The sequence below is a fragment of the Nicotiana tabacum genome, chromosome 11, assembly GCF_000715075.1.
Source record: "Nicotiana tabacum cultivar K326 chromosome 11, ASM71507v2, whole genome shotgun sequence".
Classification (NCBI taxonomy): domain Eukaryota; kingdom Viridiplantae; phylum Streptophyta; class Magnoliopsida; order Solanales; family Solanaceae; genus Nicotiana; species Nicotiana tabacum.
Window position 1 is genome coordinate 15,059,506 of NC_134090.1, and position 21,316 is coordinate 15,080,821.

The following is a 21,316-nucleotide window of genomic DNA, read 5'->3' on the forward strand; positions in this document are numbered from 1 at the left end:
TATGTTAAGTTATATACTGATAGTGCAAAAATTTAATTACTTTATCAAGAAATATAAATGAAATTCAAGACAAAATGATAGTTATTAAACTTTGAACTTGGGGTGCTTTGTAAAGGCAAGTGCAAATGTGACAATTTAGAATAATGCTTTACTTTGCTGAATTATGACTCATATATCATCTCCATGGCTGAGCATTCTATGTATTATATGGATAACCCCAAAATTCAAAAAGAAAAAATTCTGATAATAGTGTAAAAAATTCTTTATACTGTTGTGTGTATGTATAACTTAAATATATTATAAGGAAAATGCAACAAAAAAAATTGAATAACATACAAAATAAGGAAAAACAAAGAAGATGAAAGGCTAGTTTGCATGTCATGACTTATAAGCACCAGCATTACTTGAGGTCCCATCTCATATGATCAAAACCACAAAGATAGTCACAATAATATGAACCCTGTCAACATAGTTAAAAACCAACATAAATTAAAGGAAAGAAATATAAATATGAAAAATTAGAATGGAAATAAAAAAGTTGTAAATGTCTCAATAGATGAATAAATCACCATTGCCTTTTTATAGTAGTAATAGTAGCAGCAGACGCTGGGGGCGCTGGTACTGGATTTGGACTTGGTGGTGGTGTTGGAGGGGGCGCTTGCACGTTCCCTGTAATTTCCGCACACAAAAAAATCAAATCAAATAAAACCATATTTTTCTTGCACAACTATATTTTGATTTTTCCAAAGAAAATAAGATAAAATTTATTTAAGGAAAGAAAATAACATAGGAACTAACCACAATAAAGCAGAGTTTTTGGGGGAAGATATTCTTTTGCAGGATTAGGATCAGAGTCATAAACTCTGATATAAAGCTCTTGTCCTAAGAACCAATGTTTCAAATTTTGTGACCTTAAATTCCACATCCCTGGATTGTCTAAATATACATATACTGCTGTCCATCCTTTTGGATACACCTATGAAAAATGTTCATTAATTTGATAATATTTTAGCATAGCTAAATTGCTAGGAATTTGATTGTTTTTGTTTTAAAAAAAAAATAATAATTACCTGAACAGTGGAACGAACAACAGGATCATAAAGATTATACGTACGACGTGATTTTGGAGTCCAATTTCCAGAACCGTATCTGAGATTCCAAGAGCAAAAAAGCCAGCAAGATGTCAAAACAATAATAAATATATATTTAATTTCAAAAATCATGGGATAATTCTTATCTCACAGGTGTTTTAGGATTATTTAACGTATGATTATTGAATTTTATTCATTGTAATAATAAAATCACAAAACTATTTTTCAGTTATATTAAAGTAACAAAATGTTATCAAATATCAACTAAAGTAACAAAATGTTAGCAACTATAACATTAATATACTATATTGTATCCACAATAACAATAAAGTAAACACTATTATTTTTCATTAAAGTAATAATACTTTACCCATTATAGTTCACCAAACTGTATCTATTATAATGACAACCTAAGGCGACTTATTGTTGAAGTTAAGTCACTTTAATATGACAAAAAATAATTGTGACCTCACTATTAAAATGAATAAAGTTCAATTATTTTAATATGACAAAAATAATTTTATAATTTTATTGCTATAGAGAAAAAAGTTCACCACCAAATTAAAAGCTTGCCGTGGGATGATAAGTATCCCAATTTTGGGTTCGAGCCCTGAAATATTGCCACATTTGATAAGTGTTATACTTTCCAAAGTGTAATTTTTAGCATGGGTTCGGATTAATCGGAATCCAAAACAATGGTAAAAGGCAGTTCAATGCACGAATAATTCCGCGTTTACAAGGTTCGGAAAGGGCCAAAGTGGATTAAAAAAAAGTTCAATGACCACAAGGAAAATAAAAAATGGACCATTTTTGTATACTTACCCAACAACAAAGAAGCCAAATCCATCCAAGTGCCAAGAGTCCATCACTTTTAGCTCATTTTTAAAGACAATTTCCAGCCATCCTTTGTGTTCGCCGGAGACAACAAACGTGCCGTAAACAGTCTCCGGTAGGCTACTGTTCGCCGGAAATTTGTCGAGCTCGTAAACTCCGGCGCCGCCGTTAAGGTAATAATCCGCCAATTTTAATGGCGTTTGTGGTGTAACATAAGAGACATTGTTAATGGCATAATTAATCATACCATTCTTTTTGTTCACTGAATTTTGGAGAACAAAAGTTTGTGATAATGTCACATTTGATACATTAAATGACCCTTGTGGATTAGGCCTTGCTGCACCTGTTGTCAAATTCAACCTGCGGAAAAAAAGAAGAATTGACCTAAATAGTCGATGACCCAACATGTTTGACCAAGCATCTAAAATCAACTTATTTTGAAAAATGCTTATTTCTGGTGGGAAACAGTTTGTGTTTGGTTAAATTAATTTGAAAAGCACTTTTGAGCAACAATTAATGTTTGGCCAAACTTTTAAAAAACGCTTATAAGTATATTTTTCTCAAAAGTGCTTTTGGGGAAAAACTACTTTTTTCTACTTCTCAAAAGCTGCTTCTGCTTCTACTCAAAAGTATTTTTTTTTTCTTCTAAAAAATTGGTGAAACACGTTAACTTTGAAAAAAATATTTTCTCTACTTGGCCAAACAGGCTATATGATCAAAAATGGATTTTTTTAGATGGGCCTACCTGATGGATCTAGCTTGACTGATAGAGAAATTCACATCAAATGGATCAGGCCCATTTGGAAGAGGCCCATTAGCAGGTTTGGTAGAGTTTTCGTAATGCAACACAGCAACAACCTCCAGAGTTTGTAGTTGAGTTGAATTTGCCATTTTTGCAGTGGCAACTATGTAATAATGAGCAGTATCTTGATGAGCTGTGACAAGAACAGAGTAGGATTGGCCCATGTGGACGTCCAGCGAATCCAGCGTAATTTGATTGGTATACGATCCTTCGGTCTCGACCAATACCATGCTATGGTTTTGGATCCTAAAATTATAACTCCATTCACTTCCCACATTTGAAATCCTCAATCTGTATGTTTTTCCTGAAAATCAAAATTATTGTTAATATTCAAATATACTTTTTGCCGTAGCATATTTTCACACTTTGTGATCGGATTTATAATAGCGGTCGAAAAAATCATAATTCAAACTGCAATATGACGATAATTATGCGAGAAAGAAAAATAGGGGCTATTATTTATAATTAATAATTGAAAAATAGTCTCAGCTTCAAAATTAATCGAAATTTAGTCACTTTTTCATGTAAAGATAAAATCTGAACAAAAATACCTTTAAAATCTGAAAAAAATTCCAGTATAATATGTTGGAGGTCAAATATTTTACATGTGAGATTCCAGCATAATGTGCTGAAATTTCATAATTTGTTGGAATTCCAACATAATATGCTGGAAGCTTGTACATTGAGAGCTTCATAGTCCGGCATTTCGTGTTTTGAACTAGGGTAATTTTTGCTATGATTTTATCTTCGCATAAAATAATATCTATTTTTCAATGACTTTGCAAATGCTGAATATTTGCAATTATCAGTTCGAAAATTGGCTAGCCCTTGCTATATCATAGAAAAAGGTAAATATTGGGCTTATTACCTTGTTGTACTGTGAAGGATTCATTGGATTTTGCTTTCGGGTCCAAATATGAGCCTTTCCCATTCATAAGCATAATGTTTGGAGTATTTTTATAGCCCTCATGTCCCAACTTGTCTCCAATAACCTATTCATTTTTGCACAAGTCCAGAAAAAAAATTAATTAAAGAAATTTTAACTTTTATTTAGGTAAAAAAAGCATATAACTCAATTTTCGAGAAAATTATAATTTAGGACAAGTGATATTGACTTTTGATCTACATGATGTATTGTTTAGAAATGATACTAGGTAACCACTCTAATGGGCTGCTATTTAGGAATCACCTAATGTCTCATGAATTTCAGTTTTTAGTTTAATTTTTCATGATACGAATATCCTGAATTGTCCCTTAATTAAGATTTTTAGTTAAAATATTCATGACAAATAAATATTGGCTAATTCCTAAATATCGGACGTAAGGATGGCTATTTGTGCACAGAACCTTACGTACAATATTAGTTTTTTCCTAGGACGAGACTCTTGCAAATAAATGGTTGTTTCAATGCCTTTTTGATTATATTCTTATTATTATTGCTAAATACTAATTCCCTCCAGAAAGAAATAAGATTTTTTATATTTTGATTTTAGACATGTTATAATATTTTGTGCGCGTGTAAAAATTTGTCATTAAGGCTAAAATAATGAGTTTAAATTAAATTATTTTAAATTTTAGAAATGATAATTGTTTTTCTTAACAGTCAAAAAAAAAGGATTACATAAACTGAAATAGAGGACATAATTTTTATTATTGAAGAGACAACTAAATTAAGGAAAATTGTTTACCTCAAAGCTATCTTCATACCAATCACCAATGAGAAGATTGAAATCACCATCGGGCTCAGCAAATGGGGGTTGGACCACGACCCGATTGTTTACTTGAATTGGGCCGAATCCTCCACCAGCCTTTTCGAAATATAGGCTTGGGAAATAGAAGAAGCTTCCAATTTGGTCTTTCAATTGAAACTCATAAGTCCAATTAGTACCGGGCTGGATCGCACAATTGGTACCCGAAACTCCGTCTTGCCACGAGTTATGCCTCTGTTGGATCCCATTCCTATCGGCCCAATATTGTCATTAGTAAATTTTCAAAAATGAAAACTTGCCTTGTTAATCGTTATAGTTTTTTATGTAGTAATTTTATTTTATTTTTTGAGTTTCAGTTTTATGCACTATTACAATAAGGCAAGTTTTCCGGCGAAAGGGTGGAAGGGAGTTCACCCGAACCCCTTTCGCCGGAAATTATACTGTACATATAAGGCAAAATCTGTTTTGCGTCTCTATATATTATATTTTGAATGCCCTTCTCATGCCCCAAAAGCATAGCTTAGTGTTTAAGGGGGTGCAAAACCTTTGTGAAGTTGTTGGTTCAATTCTCGCTCACTACAGTCCCTTTTAATTTTTTTTTGAACCCTCTTAGCGGAAATCCTACATCCACCACTGATATGAATCATCATTTCTTTCTTTAAGCTCAACATATTACCTTCGTACTAAAATAAAAATAGAACTGAAAGTAATAAAAAAAAAAGTTTAATGATAATAATAATAGTAATAATAATAATTCTCTAGAAGTCTAATACCGATTCTTCAACTAGAGAATAGTTGCACTGACAACGTAAGAAATATTATAAAATTATGTAATTTAAAAGATAATTATATGTAATTCTATTTTAATAGACATTTATTGATTAACCTACATATGTAAAAGATTTGCCGTCTCTGGTAGAGCATTAATGTTGTTATTGTGTTAGAATTTCCCAAAGTTAATTGGTGTCTTTTCTTCATGTATTGTACGTTAGTGCAAGAAAACGTTTAAACCAATCCATCCTAAAATGACAGAGTCAAATCTAGTAGTAATGAATATTCTCTTCAATTCTTATTCCGAAGAAGCACTATGCCACTATGTATTGATTTTTTTCCTCTTAAGTCCTGCTCTACTAAGTACAATAGACTTTTGTGATCCGATCTTTTCTTGAACCCCGCACATAGCAAGAGTGCACCGGACTGCCCGTTTTACTATACATTTGTAAATTTTAATATAAGGTCATGCCGCTAAGGGTCAATAATTCGGCTAGTGTATGACGGTGGTTGACCAAATATAAAATTTAAAAATAAAAGAAAGAAAAACTTTTGGCATTTATTTAAATTACTTTTCGAACCTATATATGGTCTTAAACAGAACATGACATTTATCTAACTATTTGAGCATGTCATTAAGGAAAATATGTGAAGTTTAAAGTTTATAAATATTTTTACAAATCAATGAATCACTAAGCCTAATCCAAAAATAGCTGAAGTCGATTATCCTGTGTACCCCATTGCTACCAATTAGATTTAATAGGAAAATAAGATGAAGCGTCAACTCCAACTAGATTATAAAAACAATTATAACCGACCCTCCATGGTGATGAAACAGTAAATGCAAAGAATAAGAAGTGTCTATTTAATTAGCAGTAACGTAAACAGAAAATTAATTGAATACATCGTGGTATAGTAGCAGTAAAGAAGAAAATTTACCATGTAATGAGAACAGGATATTGATCCATATCGTTGAACACATTGACATGAATATTATCATTGGTGGAGGCGTTGAGAAGAGGCCCAGGAAACTTACCATTGATAGTTATCACCTGAAAATGTACAAAATCAAGATTACAAATTAAACCTTGAAGACAATAATTTTGCATATACTTATACAGAAGGGGAGCCTTGGAGACAACTTTAGGTCCATGTGACTTATAGGTCACGGGTTTGAACTGTGGAATCAACCACCAATACTTGTACTAGGGTCTAGGGTACACTACCTACATTTTTAAGGTGCAGTCCTTCCCCAAACCCTACATGAACGCCAGATATTTTATGCACTGGAAGGCCCTTTTTTTGTTGAGATTTTTACATGGTAGGTCTCTTATTTAAGACTATATATATAAATAACATCACTTGTGGTTTATTTCAATAATGAAAGATTTTTTACGATTTGGGCAGGTTTAGAAAATAAATAGATCCCACTAAATCAAGCATTTATTTTTATTCCCTTCTTCATCATTAAATGTTTCTCTCTCATCTATATGGTAATGAAAATATGAAAAATTCAACTTTTGAAATCAGCCATTGATGCTTGCATGAGGTAGGCTACCTATATTTCATCCCTTTGGATGCGACCCTTCCCCGAACCCTGCGTGAATGCAGGATATTTCATGCAATCTGCCTCTTTGTTCACTAACATAGAAAACCAGTCAAGTAATAAAGAAAAAAAAATGAAGAGTTTTGAAATCATACTGGTTGATCCACAGAGATTGGTTTGATATTATTGTCTTCAGCAACATGCCATTCAAGAAAAATTTCTTCTCCAATAATGGCTTGCATGGAAAGTAAAGAGCAAAGAACCAACGAGAGAACTAGCCATATTGGTGATCCCCTCATTGATTATATTCTCCTTAATAAATTATTAATCTCACTATAATTATGATGATTAATGAAGCTAGAGATACAAAGGGGGTTTCAATATATAGGTTTAGAAACGTTGTATTCTGTGAAAAGGAGGAGTTAAAGAAGAAAAATTAAAGCTCAGACAAAAGAGGCAAAAAAGATGAAAAATTCTTTATAGCTTTCTCTTTCAGAGCATTGTTTTTCTCTAATAATAAGCAGTACACAACTATATATTTGCTGGATCCTGCAGACCCTTATATAAGCTACGTATTTGTTATCGATAGGATATTAACTTTTGCGAATATTATATTTCCTTAAGATGACCATAACTATGGTTATGAAAAGAGAGCAATTATTTTTTAAAAACAAGACAAAATTACTAGACTAGCAAAATATGTTATTTTGCCATCCAAGATTGCTCATTATTATTCTCTTTCTCATAATTGTCTCTTCCACGTAGCTGCAGTAAAACTCGCCAAATTTATCGCAGTAACTTTTTTTTTTTTTTTGGAACCACCACTATATAATAACCTGCAAATTACACAGAGAATTTAAACTATACTAGGCAAGCCCCGTGCGACAGACTCAGACCCAGAGGGCATTGAGGTGGTTCGAACCTGCGTCGCCCGTGTGAACAACGCCATCCAAACCCAACTGGGCCGTCCCTTCGGGACATTATCACAGTATTCTTTAATAGGAAAAAATAGAAAAAAAAAACTAACAACATTGAGATGTACTATATTATATACTTACGTTTTATTATGCATTTAACTTTTATAATGACAGGGCAAAAAGTTTTACACCATCAAATTAATTACTTAATAAATAACTACATATAACTTTTACACTTATTATAAATTATCAATAACAAATAAGATGTAATTTTGAAAAAAAGTATATTATATTATAACAAGTTAATATAATATATTGGTAGTATAAAAAAATATTTTTTTAAATTTTTTTTTTAAACAAGTTAAATTTTTTTTTATTGTATAATGAAGTTGAAGGATAGCTCACATGGTGTGCATCTTAACTTTTAATTTTTAGTGTACGAACGTAGAGGAGTTTATTAAAACTCAAAATGAAGTAGGATAAAAGCTTATGTGCATCCAAGTGTTTATACCAAACAAATGAATGCAAGACATATACTCTTGTATACTCACATTTATTACTTCACCATAGATATTATATGTATTTTCAACTTAATTTTTAATTGTTGAGATTAAATTATTTGGTTTAATATAAACATCGGGCAATACTAAATGGATCCTTCAATAAATGAAATTAATGAAATGAGTTACTAGTATTAAGCTGAAATAGGTAGAGCAGGTCGAAGGACTGCATCCCTTATAGTTGTATAAAAGTATCAAAAGAAACTGTTTATGTTTAATTTTGAAAAAATAAAATTAAAAATGTTTCACCCTTGGTTTTGACGGTAAATCTGTCTGTTCAAATAAGTTAAGTCAGGAGAAGCTTTAAACTAAAAGGAAACACCGCGCAATGCAAACTGAAGTAGTTTCAGATATATATTATTCAAAAACTTCACAACATAAATTTCGTAATAGAAAAAGAATAGAATAATTACTCTTCCACGGCGTTTTGGTCCATCTGTTCAGTTAAATTCGTATTGAGTAACTTAATTCTGTTACGTCGCGCTATGAAAAATATAAGCTTAATGATTTATGACTTAAAAATATAAATTGTTGTGTGACGTTTATCATTTTACTGCCTATATCATGGTAATTCTAACGAATGTGTTATAAATATAACTAGTATCAGTACTCGCATGATGCGCGGACAAATTATTTCAAATTGCGATGTAGGTTGTTTGAATTATCTACAAATAACCTTAAAATATAAACCTCTCAGATAAAAATTATATAACATGGGAATTTAATTATGAAACATGATATGAAATTATTGTTCAAATCTCGTAGTGAACAACCAATCTTTTTAATATATATTTGTAGCAACCTAACCCCTTGATTTTGGTACTTGTATTTCGTTCCGCTGTCGATATTAAAGAATACTAAACATGTCATATTGTGATCTCTCTTGTTTGAGCACATTAGATCATATTATCTTAACAAAATTCTTATTATCACTTTGTTTTTATCTGGAAGTCAAATATATCTTATTCATCACATCACTTTTACATAAATTCTTTTTTTTTGTTCTTTTATTATAGTTATTGTATTATTTAATATTTAATATTATTATACTATCATATAATTTGTTTATTAGCTTATAATTAAATTAATGTCTTACTTTTTATCCTTTTAATAGTATTTAATAAAAATAAATATTTTATTCTTGAAATTTGGTATATTTTTATGCTTTTATCCTCTTATTCATAATATTTTAATCATTTAAATTTATCAGTAATATTTTTAAATATAATTTAATTATTTTATTTTATCTATTTTTAAATTAATTTAAAGTATAAGTATCCTCACACTACCTCAATTTTTTTTATATATACATTCTCTTCCTACTACAAATGTTAATTAGTTTTTATATTAATGTTTTACCTAGATCCAAAATAATGTCATATTTTATTTTAAATTGTAACTTTTAATTAGTCTAAAATATTAATACATAAGTTATTTGATTATCATGTTCCAAATGAATTGAGTTCTCTTATAATTAATTTTGTATTAGATGCAGTTAAATTTTCGTCCTTTTTTAGCTATAAGATACAATTTAATCTTTAATTTTCATTAGTAAGATTACCAATATTAGAAATTTATTTCGTATTTTTAAAATTTTATTTAATCATAGAAAAAAATTTCTTAATTGTTTTAACACATTATTTCTAAATATTGTAGTAATATTTTTACTGTCATTTTAGTTCTTTACATAATATTTTAAAAAAGAAAAAAATAATCTCATCTCAAATTCAAATAATTCTTACATTCTATTTTCTAAAATGGACCGCATTTTTAAAAAATTATGCTATGCATTCAAACTCAAACTAACTGCACTCAATTTAGATATTAATCATAGAAAAATATTTTCGTAATTGTTTGAACATATCTAAATGTTGTAATAATATTTTCATTATCATTTTATTTCTTTACATAAATTTTCTTTCTTTTTTAGTTTTAAGATACAAATTTAATTTTTGTAAAATTACCTATATTAGAAATTTATTTTGTCGTTTAAAAATTTTATTTTTTATTATTGTTTTATCTTTCACAAGTAAGACTTTAATTTCGTGGTATTATCCATAATTTGAGCATTCGCACCATAGTTTTAAGAACTTTCTAATCTCAAATTCAAATAGCTTTTTCTTTTAAATTTCTAATAATTTAACATAATTTTGCTATTTTTTAATCTATAGTCTTATTACATTTTATGTGGCTTTTCATTAACTTGTAAATTTATTTAATATTCATTATCAACTACTTTTCTTTAATAATATAAGATAAATATATAATTTTTTTAATTATGAAATAAATATTTATTTTGTTTTAAAAACATTGCTCGAAAATTTTAAATTATTTAAAATTTAATAATATTTTTAAGTATTGTATATTTATTTTATTTTATTTTCTAAACTTATGATTTATAAATGTCCTTACATTATCTCTAATTTATTTTTATTGTTCAATTTTTTTAGTTTTTGATTTTAACTATTAGACTTGAGTTATGTGGACTTATATTATGACTTTTCTTAGTATAATATAAAAAACTTTCTCATCTGAAATTCAAATAAGTTTGACCCTTTTTCCAATGATAAAAAATTTGATTTTTTATTTTTTCTCTATTTATTCGTTATTTTTGATTTTGTTTTATTCAATAATATTAACATTGTCATATGAATTTTTATTAGCCTGTTTGAATTTAGTATTTATTTTTGCCACACTCATTCTAATATAATATAGATAAAAATTTAAAAACTTTCTCATCTCAAATTTAAATAATTTTTATCATTCTATTTTTTTTTAATTGGACCATATTTTTAAAAAATTATGTTATGCTTTCAAATTTAAACTAACTGAACTCAATTCAAATATAATCATAGAAAAATATTTTTCTTAATTGTTCGAACACATTATATCTAAATGTTTTAGTAATATTTACGTATAAAATATTCGTTTGCACGATTTATCAGTACTAATATGAATTTATAATTCTTGTTATCTTTTGTTGATTATTTAATTTTTCTCTTACCTTATAAATAATTTGTATACTGTATGTAAGATCTTATTTTGCTGCCTGAAATTATTTAATTTTTAAACTCAAATAAATCCTTAATATTTTAAGTAAATTTTAGTTTTATTCTATATTTTAACTTACTCCAAAGTATAAATAGTTATAGGTTATCTCAATTTACGTCTTTATATATTTTTATTTTTTTTATTATAGTTTTTAATTAATTTTTTACCTCCATATTTCTAGCTAATATAGAAAAAAATCTATGAGTAGATCAATATATAGATATAGATATAGATACAAATACACATATAAATTTAATTATAGATATATAGATTAGATTTGTCTAAGATCTATTTAGATTATGTATAAGATTCATTAAACTACTTCCATTAATTATGTTTCTATATATAATTTCTAATTATTAATGTTGTCCTAAAATTGCCAAGTGGCTTCCATTTAGCTTGCCACTTGGCTTAACCACAATACATATTACTCTCCTTTTAATATAATATAGATCATTGGCACAGTCTCACTTCAAGTTCTATTAGCTTTATATTCATCGACTTGCCAGATCATGTTCCGTTTATATAGGGGCGAGTGTGTATACGGTAAAATCGGAGGGTCCAATTTTCCGTCGTTACGACGCCTCGCAAGCACGTCTCGAAGGCTCGAGATCACGGTCGAGTTTCATCCCTCGAGGGCCATCAACGCTCGACCTCGGAGCAATACAGACCGACGGTTACGGAGAGAAAGTGGAGAGTTCCCAAGGCGCATAAATAGGGCTGACAAAGTCTAGTGGACTAGCCCAAAACGAATCAAGGCATTAACTAGTTGTATCATCTCCATATCTTTGTAATTAATGCTTTTTGTACTATGTTGGGATTCTCCCTCATATATAAAGGGGATCCATGCCATTTTGTAAACACCTGTTGCTCAATACTAAATACACAAGAATATTCTCTCTACTCTCTAACATATTCTCTTGATTTCATTACTTGCATTTATTGTTCATATCCATTGTGTTTTATTTATTGCTTATTATTGGCCATAAAGAGTCGCCATTGATTTTATTATAATTGTTAGTCGTCCATCAACTACCCTCAGCGGACATCAGACTCGACCCCGGGCCCCGATAAGCAAGCTCGAGGTCCCGATTGACAACCATTCGGTTTGATTAACACATTGTTTTTAAGTTTCAATATTGCTTTCTAGTCTCTTACTTTAGCATCCATTGCCTAAAAACTAACATAAAAATAAATTACGTATTTTGATAACCATAAAATCAAATTTAATTGTTATTACTATTTTCACGGTAAACAGTTTGGCGCCCGCCATGGGGCTAAAAATAATAGTTATTATTTTCTTGCTGGTTTTACTGCATAACGCAAGTTATCTTTCACACTTTTTCTTGTCCAGGATCTTTGATTTCAGTTCAAAATGTCTCACTCTGTAAACAACAATCTTGAGAACCATGGAGAGAATGGTATGGATGTTCCAGGTGTTGGTGTACCACCATGAAACCCTGAGAATGCACCATAACAAATTCCCATGGACGCGGTCTCACGCGACGTCCAACACGTCGATATAAGCTCCCACACTAATAGGAACGTGCACCAATGAGACCAACAAGAAGCGCAGAAAACCCCAACTAGGGAAGAACGGGAGGTTAGCCTTCACGTTATTTTTGAAATGTTATAGGCACAACAGTTGGCGATTGCTCAGCTACAAAGTCACCAGAAAACTCCCAGCACGGTAGCACCAGGGACGGCCCCCCAGCCGAGCAGGTACCAAAGAGATCAAGCAACAACGGGTCGACATCCGACCCCGCCATCGTAAAGATTCTCGAGGACCTCACAAAGAGGATCGAGTCGCACGATAAGAAGATAGAAGCCAACTACAAGAAGGTAGAGACCTACAATTCTAGGGTCGATCAAATTCCGGGCGCACCCCCGATTCTAAAAGGAGTAGACTCGAAGAAGTTCGTGCAAAAGTCGTTCCCGCAGGAAGTGGACCTAAAACCCATTCCAAAGAAGTTCAGAATGCCCAATCTTCCGAAGTACAATGGAACCTCAGACCCCAACGAGCACGTCAATGCATGCACTTGCGCAGTAAAGGGCAACGACCTAAAGGACGACGAGATCGAGTCCGTCTTGCTAAAGAAGTTCGGGAAAACACTCTTAAAAGGGGCCATGATGTGGTATCACAACCTAGCTCCTAACTCTATAGACTCATTTGCCATGCTAGTGGATTCTTTCATAAAAGCGCATGCCAGTGCCATCAAAGTAGCAACAAGGAAATCTGACGTCTTCAAGATCAAGCAGAGGGAGAATGAGATACTGCGAGAGTTCGTATATCGCTTTCAAATGGAACGAATCGAACTACCACTAGTCTCCGACGACTGGGCAATGCAGGCCTTCACTCAAGGTTTGAATGAACGAAGCTCGGTGGCTTTGAAGCAGCTAAAATAGAATCTGGTTGAATATCCCACCGTGACCTGGTCGAACGTTCACAATCGATATCAATCGAAAATCAGGGTCGAGGACGACCAACTAGGAGCCCCCTCGGGCTCGGTATACCCAAGCAAGCTTTTTGCGAAGGAGCCTAAGCCAAACAAAGAAAGGTACCAGCCATACACCGAAGACAGGACAAACGCCCTGAGGCGCAACATACCCCGCAATGATCGAAGGATGGACTGAGGCCAAAATTCTTGGGGGCTCGTCAACAGAGCTGGATTCAATAGGCACATAGGGCCAACGGAGGCACCTCGCTTGTCGGAATACAACTTCAACGTCGACATATCAGACATCGTGTTCGCCATAGTAAAATCAGAGACGTCGGGTGGCCCAGGCCTGTGCAATCAGATCCTTCGCAAAGAAATCATAACTTAGTGTGTGAATTTCACAACATGCACGACCACAAGACCTAGGATTGCTACGAGCTCTGAGAAGAAGTAGCCCAACTACTCAGTAAAGGTCACCTCCGAGAATTCCTCAGCGACCGGGCCAAAAATCAGTTTCGGGAAAGAGAGGCGACCAAGAAGAATGAAACAAATGAGCCACAACATGTCATCCACATGATCTTGGGAGGCATCGATGCCCCACATGAGCCCATGATGAGAAGAACAAAAATATCCATCACCAGAGAAAAGCGAACTCGGGGTTACATACCCGAAGATGCTCTTACATTCAGCGACGAGGACATCGAGACCTTGTCTCAGCCTCACAACAATGCACTGGTAATCTCTTTCCTTGCAAATACATTTCAAATTAAACGTGTACTTGTAGATCCAGGTAGCTCGGTCAATATCATCAGGTCGAGGGTGGTAGAGCAGCTCGGACTGCTTGACTAAATCGTGCCCGCCTCTCGAGTCCTCAACGGATTCAACATGGCGAGCGAAACAACGAAAGGGGAAATCACCCTCCCAGTCAACGTGGCCGGCACAACCCAAAATGCCAAACTCCATGTCATCGAAGGAGATATGAGGTACAACGCCTTACTCGGAAGGCCATGGATACACTGCATGAGAGCAGTACCATCCACCCTCCATCAAATGATGAAATTCCCGACAAAGGATGGGATTAAAACTGTCTACGGGGAATAGCATGCGGCAAAGAAATATTTGCGGTGCACGATGTGACGTCGGCGCCAGTACCTCCACCCTTGAAAGAGCCAAAGGATAAGCAAACAGTAAAATAGCGATAACAAGCTACACTCTTGACTACCCCGACTAAACAAAACAAAGGACTGTACTGAGTCCTCATAACAAGTGATTGAATCACATCGAGATCCGAAGCACCGTCAACACTAAGGTATAGCCATCCCCCTTTTTCAATTACAATTTATACTAACCTGAATGCAGGTATCCAGTCGAAATAGCCGAAGCTTTTACCAGTTCGAAGGCCTTAGGTTTCAAAAGCATGCGTTGCACTCTTTTCCTTCGACCGGGTTTTTATCCCAAGAAGGGTTTTACCTGTAAGATTTTTAATGAGGCAACATCTATATACTACCTAAGGAAAACCCAAGAAGTATTCAAGGCTTCTTTTGCAATCAACCTCAAATACTGAGGGGCATCCCCCTGGAAGGTCACCTACTCGGAGAAGCCAAGATGCGCTAACGCCGCTAAGTGGGGTCTCGATCGGAAAATAATGTACCGGGATAAACGGCCGAACAAAGCATGTCCGCATAGAACAACCGAGCCCGTAACAGCAAAAACGTGTATACTTGTACCAAGTAATCAAAGAATCTCGATATTTTTGCAAAAATGGCTCCTCTGTCAAAAACGACCCGAACACTCGGGGACTGGCGTCAACAACTCAAAACAATGCGACCCTCGAGTCGGAGCTCCTAACTCGCAATCCCTCAATGAGGCAACATCAAGATCACAAAACAACTCCAAAGCCAAAAACGTCCCAAACACTGGGGGACTAGCGTCGAAAACTCAAGGCCACATGACCTCCGGGTCAGGAACTCCAAAATCGCAAGCCCTCGATGAGGCAATACCAAGTTTACAAGTAATGGATCCCGAGCCAAAAACCCACGATGACTCGGGGATTGCCGCCAATCACCACCTCCACCGACTTATCAAAACCCGAGGCCATAAGACCACATGCGGGCAACCTCGGTCTCGTAAGATCTATATAAGGCAACAACAATATCTGTAAGACCTCAAGCAAGGCATGAACCACACTTGTACCGAATGACAATATCTGTAAGGCCTCAAGCAAGGCATGAACCATACTTGTACCAAGTATCCAAAATTGTAAGACCTCAAAGGCATGTAAAACTTGTATGACCTTACTAAAGGCATAAACCCGATCTCAAAGTTAAGGCTATATATCGAACTTGTAAGACTCTTAAAAAGGCATACCCTCGATATAGACGCCGAAACTACTTCACTCGGGACTGAAAGGCTCCGGCCAAACACTGTCACACCCCTTTTTTTACAAACCACTAACCCCTCTTAAAAATATAGAAGTGATTTTGAAGCTCAAAAGGGTTTTCAATTAAAAAGGGACAAAATTGTATTTAAAATAAAATAATTCAGAGTCGCCACCTGACTTTAATTTCGGTGTGTCAGGTCATCGTTTTTAAAAAAAATAATTTTTCCTTTAAAACACTTTGGACTCCAAAACTAAGTCTACACTATAGATTTTAGGTAAGGGGGTTCATTTGACTCGGGGAGAAGGTGTTAGGCACTCCCCAAGTCCCGTGAAAATTACGGTTGCGTACCCGATCTAGTTGGCTTTTAAAATATTCAAGTTGAGGTAAAAATACAGAAAAGCAAAGAAACACACACGAGGCTTGAGGTTGTCCCCACCTAATAAAATAAAAAATAAAAATAGAAACAAAAATACTACGAGTTCTACTATCGGCCTCCAAATACAAATACTTCGAGGCATACCCCGAATAAAATATATACAAATCCTTCGGGGCATTCCCCGGATAAATTTAACGAAGGGGGGACCTCTCGCCTCAGAAAGAAGCTAAAATATGAATATCCTAAAGGTTTGCCTACCCAAATGTGGTCGGCCTAAGCATGCTCCTAACGGATAATATATTAATAAGAGAAAAAAAAATAAAAATAAAGAAATAAAAAAAATTAATTTCATACTCATTCCCTTTTTAATAGTTCATTTTATTAGACCGGGCCCGATACCTAAAGCATGGAAACAAATCGTAAAAATAGCACGGTATAGCCAGTTTTTGGACTGGTCATTCAAAAATAGCCAGTGTTTATGAAGTCAATGAAAAATAGCCACTATTTTGCTGCAACAGAGACCGGTCTAGCATAATATACTGGAGTTCGGTGCACCTGTGTATGAACTCCAGCATATTATGCTGGACCGGTATACTTTGCTGACTCCAGTATAATATACTGGAGACTGAAGCACTGGTACTCCAAACTCCAGTATATTATACTGGACAATTATACTTGCTGGAACTCCAGTATATTATGCTCGAGTTCTAGTGTACTTATGCCGGAACTCCATCATATTATGCTGGAGTTCAAGCATACTTATCCTGGAACTCCAGTATAATATGCTGGAGTTCAAGCATACTTATGCTGGAGTTCAAGCATACTTATGCTGGAACTCCAGTATAATATCCTGGCGTATTTTTCGGGTTTGAACAGTGTTTTCGCTCAAATTTATCTTTACATGAAAAGTGGCTAAATTTCGATTACTTTTGAAACTTGGCTATTTTTGAACAACCAGTTGTAAATCTGGCTATTTTTGAATTTCTCCCAAACAAATCAATTGCTAATGGGCTTCGGCCTTTCCCACTTCCCACGACCCAACGATCATTCAAACAATTTCTCATCACATAGAATCAAACAGTAGCATTCAAAAAATAGAACCTTCAGTTAATCGAACCAAGGGAGACATGTGAAGTAATAAAGGCAAAGTGAATCAAAGCCATTAAGAAGAGCCATTAAAAGATCTAAACACCCCAATTCTCACAATTTGATTCCCTATTCTAACTTGCAATTACGCACCAACCAACTCAATACTTATCAAATTGTTCCAACAGAACACAAAATGATTTATGTGCTCAAAACAGGATACGGCAATTAAGTGATACTAATCGCATAGGAGTATCTAGCAGAATAGGTGAACATACGATGGTCTAGCAAAACTTCAACAAATACTCACCCAAAATGTTTGCCAGAAATCCATTACTTTTCACAATTAAAGATTCCATCACAAACTCAACTAAGATTGAGCATATTACCATAAGTGAGAATGATGATCTTTAGAATACAATACAGTTTCAGCGCTACGAGAAGGCATCACGAGAAGGCAATATGGTTTAGGAAATTAAGAACACATTTCAACACACTTAGCCAATTATAGACTTCATCGGGGATATGTAAACCCTCAAGCAGATGACCAACTTGTTCAATATTTAGAACAATCCGCAATAATAGAAAAACTCGCCCACACACATTCTATGTTTGAAACAAGAGATTGAAGACACATACTGTTATTTTACTTATTAGATACTTATGCCAATCCTTAAAGGTGGAGATCCCGATATTAACATTGCAAATATGAATGGAACTAAATTAAATCAGATTCAAGAAGAGCTAAACACCATGCATAATATTTAAGAAGCAATCTAACAGTACTAGTCAATTTTAGCCTCAAAATTCATATTTATGATGTTTCAAAACAGGGAGCCATTTTATAATACACAAATGAAATCAGAAGAATGGTAACTCAAAACTAGAGAATCAAACACACTTTAATTCATTCCAATTCTGACGAAGAGACTCGCCACAAGGAAACTCAAGGAGTGACGTCGAACGACAGCCATAAATCAGAAAAAGAAAATCAATTAGACCCCAAAATACTACTGACTAATTTATCTTAAAATGGCTCCCCCCTATGGCTTTGATTCACAATACATATAAGAATAGGAGGAAGAAACGAACCTGAATGAAGTTCTCTTTCAAATTTAGTCTTAGCCTTTGTCAGGATGTACAAAGCTTTAGCAAGACAAATAACAGCAACGAACCAACGAGCAACTAATCGGAACTCGATCGGAAGCAAAACTCGAACAGCAGCTCCAACAATCGGACACCGATTCAGCTTCACTCCATTTCGAGAATCAAAATCACAAGAAGAGACTACAATCTATATTTTTTTTTGTGTTTTCCTCTGAAAATGAAACTCCCATCAACTAACCTTTATATATATATGAAAACAAAAAGCAAAAATCCAAAGAGAAGAATCTAGAAATCCAAAATTAAAACCCTAGAACCCTTTTTCTTCCGATTTTCTGATTTTTTCCCCCTCTTTCTGTCCGAAAATCCCAAATATATAGCCCCTCCCGAATCTTCTTCTATTCTTCTCCAAGTAACGCCCAAAACCGTGTGGACCCCTATAAGCACGTGATTTTTGCCCTATATGAGAATTACTCCCAAAAAATTCAAAATAAAATGATTTTCCTTGGTGTGAAATTTTGTGAGATTTTGTGATATTTTGGATAATTATTTGTATTTGTCTGTGTTTGTTTATTTGTTAAATTAATAAAAAATACAAAAATATGTCGCATTTGCATGTAGGATTTAATTCTATAATTGTTACTAATTAAATTTGTTTACAAAAAAATTAGAAATTACAAAAATAGGCATCTTTTGCATTTTTAGCATTTAATATCCAAATATACAATTTTATGCTTAATTATTACTTAATTGTGCGTTAATTGTTATTGGGAGTTAATTTGCGCTTTTATAACTTAATTTAGTTCTTAATAATAGTTTAAGTATTTTTTATAATTTAGTTTTAGAGAAATAAAAGAAGAAAAGAGAGCGAAAATATAAAGAAAGTCGGAATTGGGCCTCTTCTTCGATTTCAAGCCACCGGCCCAAAAAATGGCCCAATCTTCCCTACGACCCAGTCCATTTCGAACTGGGTCGACCCAGTCCATAACCCAAAAGACCCAAACCCCTTTGTCTTACATTTTACAACACAAAACAAAAGAAAAAAGAAGAAAACCCTAAAGACTAAGAGATCCCCCCCCCCCCCTCTTTCTTTCTTCTTCTTCCTCAAGCTTCAAGAAAGCCAACAATGGCCACCCTATCTTCTTCCTCTCCAAAACCTCTCCGGCGATCCTCCATTAAATCCGACCACCCATGGCTACATCGTCTTCATCTCCTTCTTCTTCGTCCGAATTCCCTAGCCCTATCCGCCATTGACGAGGCTCGTCGAGCTCAAGCTTGAGCTCGACGTCTATGGCTGACCATGTTGCTTCTTTTCCTCCTTACGAGCACGTCGAGCTGCTGCTGTGGTTGCTTAGATCTTTTCCGTCCAAACACCACCTCCGAACGACCCCCAGCCACACCGGAACAACACAAAACGAACCAAGATGCCATGGCTGTCCGCTCACGCATCTGCTACTGCTGCGTTCCATTTTCTTCTGCCTTCTACTACGTCCAACCATGGACGAGCTTCGACGTCGACCATGTCGTCATCCATTGCTGTCCGCGGCGGGCTGCTGCTCGCTGCTCCGGCTTGCTTCCGCTTCTCGTCGTGTTCAGCTACCCCCGACACTGTCACTGCTGCTTCTCTTCTCCGTCCAGCTCCCCGCCGCTGCTGCTTCACTACAGCTTCTTCGTCATTACCATTCCCGTCCAGCTCGAGCTGGTTTCAGCTGGGTTGAAGCTGCGGACTGCTGCTCCTTTCCTTCCGTCTTCTTCGTTTTGGTCGAGGCTCGTCAAGTTCGTTGTTTGTTTGGTCGTTGTTCGTCGTTTCAATCCGGTTAGTAGTTTTTGAATTTTATTTTGTCCGTTATTTTGTTTTGATATTTTTCGAATCTAAAATCGGCGAATGTTTGCTTTGTTCATGTCTATGGTTAGATATTTGATTTTTGGTTTTGTTCATGTTCATGTTGTTTATTAAATTAATTTTCAGATTTCAAAATAGAAGTTTAATTAGTTGTTTTCATATTCATTTCATGTTTATATTATTGTTTAAGTGAATATTTGTTAGTATGATGTTTGTTAGATTCAAATTGAAATTTTATTAACTATTTCTTCAATTTGTTTCATGAGTTTATGTATTGTTAGAAATTGTTAAGTTCAAGCTTAAGTTCATAATTGTTTATTCGTCGATCTTGTTATTTGTCTAAAAAGAATTTAGTTGTGTTAAAGGAAATATATTGATTTAATCGTTTTAATCCGTCATGTTTGTTGTGTTAAAATAGATTCATTCGTGTTCATACTTTGTTTGGATGATCTTGAATCCGAATATTTGTATAGCTTGATTTCTTGTTTACCATTTGTGATTATTTCTTGAATTTGTCTCATAAAGTTTAATATAGGAATTATTGGTTGTAATGTTGTTAGAATTGATTTTAAGTTCAATATGATTGAAGTTAGAAATCTAAACATACTTGTTTGTTGTAGTTGTTGAATCCGAAAATAGGATTGTTTGTTGCTAAAATATTGTTCAATCAAATTTTAGTTGTTCTTTGTTGTTCAATTTGTGTTCATGTGATTTGTTGTTGAAATGTTGTTAAAATTGTGTTCATGTGATGTTGTTATTATGATGTTCATTCGTGTTCATATTGTTGCTTGAACATTGTTAGAAATT

At 33.9% G+C, this 21,316-nt stretch overlaps 1 protein-coding gene across 3 annotated transcripts; it reads right to left on the reverse strand.

Annotated features, from left to right (window-relative positions):
• Positions 1 to 279: 279 nt before the first annotated feature.
• Positions 280 to 19,018, reverse strand: LOC107769154 (monocopper oxidase-like protein SKU5). Of its 3 annotated transcripts, none has more exons than XM_075224824.1 (10): positions 18,655 to 19,018; positions 6,147 to 6,259; positions 4,416 to 4,686; positions 3,596 to 3,719; positions 2,671 to 3,031; positions 1,914 to 2,285; positions 1,071 to 1,149; positions 799 to 976; positions 570 to 669; positions 280 to 460 (listed from the first exon to the last, which is right to left on the reverse strand). In XM_075224824.1, the coding sequence occupies exons 2-10, from the start codon at positions 6,173 to 6,175 to the stop codon at positions 418 to 420; spliced, it is 1,557 nt and encodes a 518-aa protein (XP_075080925.1). In that variant the 5' UTR covers positions 6,176 to 6,259; positions 18,655 to 19,018; the 3' UTR covers positions 280 to 417. The 3 variants fall into 3 exon arrangements, with proteins under 3 accessions (XP_075080925.1, XP_075080923.1, XP_075080922.1); XM_075224822.1 differs by lacking the exon at positions 18,655 to 19,018 and adding an exon at positions 6,909 to 7,158 and having other exon boundaries at positions 576 to 669; XM_075224821.1 differs by lacking the exon at positions 18,655 to 19,018 and adding an exon at positions 6,909 to 7,158.
• Positions 19,019 to 21,316: the final 2,298 nt, after the last annotated feature.